The sequence below is a fragment of the Daktulosphaira vitifoliae genome, unplaced genomic scaffold, assembly GCF_025091365.1.
Source record: "Daktulosphaira vitifoliae isolate Bord-2020 unplaced genomic scaffold, ASM2509136v1 Scaffold_152, whole genome shotgun sequence".
Lineage (NCBI taxonomy): Eukaryota > Metazoa > Arthropoda > Insecta > Hemiptera > Phylloxeridae > Daktulosphaira > Daktulosphaira vitifoliae.
Genome location: NW_026099720.1, coordinates 9,771 through 14,428, shown reverse-complemented (window position 1 = coordinate 14,428; position 4,658 = coordinate 9,771). Strand labels below are relative to the sequence as shown.

Genomic DNA, 4,658 nt, shown 5'->3' with positions numbered 1-4,658 from the left:
ACAAAAAACAATAAGCAACTAAGTCAAATAGAACTAGTCTCTAAATAATTCTGAAAATTATATTATTTTTTTTAAATATATAAATTCACATGAGAAAAAATCCGAAAACCCTCGTCTAACATTAAAGAGAAGAAAAAGAAGAGAGAACAGAAAGAATAGAGAGAGAGAGAAAAAAAGAAAGACTTATATAAAAAAATATTATTATGCCTAAAACTTTTATGATTAGAGAATACATTTAACGTCTTCGAGTATCCACCGACCACCAAGCATAATATTACTGATAAAGCACGGCGATTATACGTTCGAAAATCGACTCAAGCAAAGTAAAATATTACCATAATATACAAATATACAAAAAAGAAGAGCGACAACTTTTGTTGTATTACAACTATTTTTAAAAAAAATTAATTATTTTATAATAACATAATTGCAATATTTTATTAAGTCATGAATAAAAAATCAATATTAAATATTTTATAAATAATTAATCAAAATATAAAGACAAATCATTGAAACCTAAATACTCATAATCATTTTTCACAACCTCTAAAACAAATGATTCCAAATAATCACACATAACATGATGGATAATACTATATTCTGTTAAGGTATTGGTTTTAATCAATTGTTCAAATGTTGTAATTATGTCTGTTTCATATTCTATAATTTTGCAATATTTCATGTTGTATTGATTTACGTCATAAAATTTTCTCTGTAAAACAGAAGTATGAACGTGTGCTAGGTCTTCAAGAAACGATTGAGCTTCATAAAGTTCATCATTAATAAATAACAATGTGGAAAAATACTTTTTTCTAACATCATTAAGAAAATCAATAAAAATCTCTACCAGTCTCTCTGTTAATAATTCTTGACGTCGACATTTATTATCCATTGTGTAGTGTCTCAAAGTAATGAGAGCAAATAACATTTTTCTAAACATATCATTGGATAACATAAGTGTTTCATAAAGCTTAATCGCACAATTAATTTTATTTTCATATTTACAAGCATTAATTATATGTTCCAACATTACATTAAAATTACAAAGTATTTCAATATAGCGACATCTTAAAATAAGTGCTAGATACGACCTCATGAAATTATAATTATTCTTATCAACTATTAGTACAATATCCTGGAAATACAGTGGTTTTCCTTTTGTATATTCAGTTACAACAGCTATATGTTTCCATGACATCCAACCAGCGTGAGATATAAAATGATTACACAATGCAATACCTTCCTTATAGCCATACTTCCTACATTTGAAATAAATATACCTGTAACGAAAAAAAAGTCATGCATGATTGTTCAAAATTATTATCTGTTAAATAAATAAAGAAATAATTAAAATTATGTGTTAACAAAATAAAATTTTTAAATTTAGGCAACTAAATGTACTGAACTATAAATCTTACTTGAAAGTATTTGTTCTGTCTAGTTGTTCAAAACCTAGTTTTGAAATACAATTTTCAACTTTTCCTAATATATATAATTCAAGATCTTTATCAATATATTTAATATAATCGTAGGATTCCTCAACCAGTTTATCCATTTGATCGATGTTATATTTCATCAATAAATCGGTTAAAATAGAACTTTTGTGTTCTGTTCCACATACTTTTCTATTTTTGTAAAGATTTGATGTTATTAATTCAGATTTTTTATTGAATTCTTTTATATGTTCAAAAGTATTGAACAATCTATCACTACTAGATAAATTAAATAATGAGGTACCACATAACTCAAATGCGTATGTGTAAAAATAATTTATTTCACTATCTACAGTTTTAATATTAAGAGTAGTCGAGTCTATAATTCGTAGGTCGATGTTGTCGAGGTATTTTGCTGTTTTCAACATTTTTTTAAACATATTTATTGAACAATTAAAAATATTAATTATTAGCTTTGTGCAATATTTCAATTGAAAACATCGATTGTTAAAAATATGCATTTCACACTTATTTAAAATAAGGCCTAACATTACATTGAAAGTTTGCATTATGTTGGTATATTCACAATTTAAGAGACAAGTTATAAAGAAGAGCTTTTGTATAAAGTTATTTACATCGATAATTTCACTCGTGATGCTATTGGTGTTAATTATGAAGTGCTCAAGTTTAATTTCTGTTTGTTGAATTGAATGCCATCCATTTTGAACACGAATGTGGTTTAATGAGTTAATTACGTATTTTTTGAAATCTTCACTTTGAGTATCACAATATACAACTAAAACTTGACCTAAATGCCAAATTAAGAAAAACTCATATAAAATTTTTTTAGACATTTTTTTAAATTTTATAAAGCGAAATTTATTATATGGTATTATTTTCAAGAGAAAAATAATCTTAAATTCTTTTTTAATATTTCTTATACTTTATTGAAATAGAAAAACAGTAATATAATTTTTTTTATAAAAACTACACTACGATTTGTGATTCTTTTAATATGATATTACTGTGTAAATTGGTTTCTACAAAGTAAAATATTTTTAGAAATATTAATGACGTAAATATATACATAAATTGAAGTTAAAATTGTTTCAAAATTCATTGTTTTACAAATGGTTGAAAAATTCTAATAATTGGGTTCTTTCCCCAAAATGAAAATTCCTTAATATTTGACACGGCCACGGCGTTGTCACACGTTGACACCCCGCGGTCGTATCAGCTCCTTCTCAGCCACCGCTTTACTGTAAACCGGACCGTTACACACACGCGTGTAAAGTCCAACAAATGCCTAGCGTCGAATACCCCGCCGCAATAATACGTCCAGTCAGTCATCTCCGAGACACTTCCATGTCCGTTGTTTTCGGTTGTCGGTAGCATTTTCGGGATTCCTATTACTACGAATACGATTATGTATATAACGTGTGTTAATTCTCTTAGTATTGTTAACCATACAATTTTGTCTTTTTCCATAATTTTATTTCATACGTTGTTTTTTTGTTTGTGTAATCTGTGCAATAAATTACGGCTCACACCAATTAATAATTAAAACCTTGTGTCGCCTAAGTTTCTTCAACATCGACCTCTATCATATTTTACAGTGAAGAATGTAGGAGAGTGCAAGGCAATTGGATGTTTGGGCGATGATAAATAATTTGGATCAAAAAAAATTAAACGATATCTCCACCCCCAGCACGGCGAGCCGTGGAGGACTGAACTTGTACCTGCCTGTGAACATGACCGCTTCGGTCTTGACCAGGGCAAGGCTCAGTCCACTTCCCTCCTGCTGGATCCAGGCAGTGACTTCGCTGAGCGCGCACGTGCGGTGGTAGCGGAACGTGGAAAACCGCGTCGTAAGTGATATTCCATAGCAGAGGCCTGATAACCGACCCTTGCAGGATGCCGCTTGTAAGGTGTCTGATTCTCGGGCCTGCGGCGCTCTCGTAGAAGTTGACAATTGCACTTCATTAAAGATATGATATTAAAGAAAATACATCGACAATCGCTTCATATATGTCCACCTATTGTACATAAAATGATGGTTACACTTCAGACTTTAATTGTTCGTATGGTAATCGAAGAGAAATCGATAATTTTTTCCCAAATTATAACATCGGTTTTTTGTGTTTTCACGAAATTTATCATTTGGAGTTTATGGGTAAATGTCTAGAAAACACCTCGAAAATTATCTTTAGTGATTATCTACACAAAATTTATACTTAAAAAAAAAATCATCGTGTGTATTACTTCTCCAATCTGTTGGAATTGGCTACAAACAGATTATTTCTAGGAATAGATGCTTTACCAAAAATTGACACGAAAGATCCCTTATGCATGACATTTCCAGTCAAATTCGAAGATGATCGGAATAAAACAACAAGTTTACAAAACAACTAGTTTTTTATTGAAAAAAAATATATTAATATATATTTTTTGTCTCTATACTATATTGTAAATTATACAATATTAAAAATACATATACAAATGTATTACTCTAATTACATTAGAGTTTTCGTACTTAATAATTACACATACAATGATGTTTTATCGGAAAATTGTTTAGAGTATTCGAAATCCAAACGTAGATCAACCTTGAAGACTTGATGGTATCGTTTTGTTTAGAACAGTCGATCACGACTATGGGTCCATGACAGTGTTGTTGGTACTCGATCTATTCAACACAAGTGTCTAAGTATTGTTTATCAGTGTGCGTTGGTATCGTTCGAAAAATCCCATGCACATAGACATTGGACACTGCGCCATAAATTCGGTCCATCGACGAAATCGTTGTTGTGCAAATTTTGCGCATATTTCATCCGGCCGGTTGAAATCGTTGAATGTCGTTGGGTATGAATGAACAATATCTCTTGATGGTTGTAGCCATTCCAACATATTTGGTCTTGTCTACTTCTTTACCATTTATCACAAATCTGATTTCATCAAATAGGTGCATGAGAAAATTTTGATGCATAACCATTTCATTGACTGTTCCAGCTGATGGTTTATCTAGTTTTCCCTCGATTGAAAATAATTTCGCACGGCACGTTGAATTTCTCCTTGTTGCGCACCTCGATACGGATTTCATCGTTATGTTTATACGAGTTATTATAACTCTGATGTTCTAGATAGTACTCGCATTTTACACTGTTGTCATGCTGACATTTTTCCAACACGTGTAAGTACTCTGTCATAATTGACTCGACAATCCAA

The 4,658-nt window shown here is 30.3% G+C and overlaps 1 protein-coding gene across 1 annotated transcript; it reads right to left on the bottom strand.

Annotated features, from left to right (window-relative positions):
- Positions 1 to 484: 484 nt before the first annotated feature.
- LOC126909158 (uncharacterized) lies at positions 485 to 2,385 on the bottom strand. The gene is made up of 2 exons (XM_050691581.1): positions 1,419 to 2,385; positions 485 to 1,280 (listed from the first exon to the last, which is right to left on the bottom strand). Exons 1-2 carry the CDS (start codon positions 2,285 to 2,287, stop codon positions 485 to 487), a joined length of 1,665 nt encoding a protein of 554 aa, XP_050547538.1. The 5' UTR covers positions 2,288 to 2,385.
- Positions 2,386 to 4,658: the final 2,273 nt, after the last annotated feature.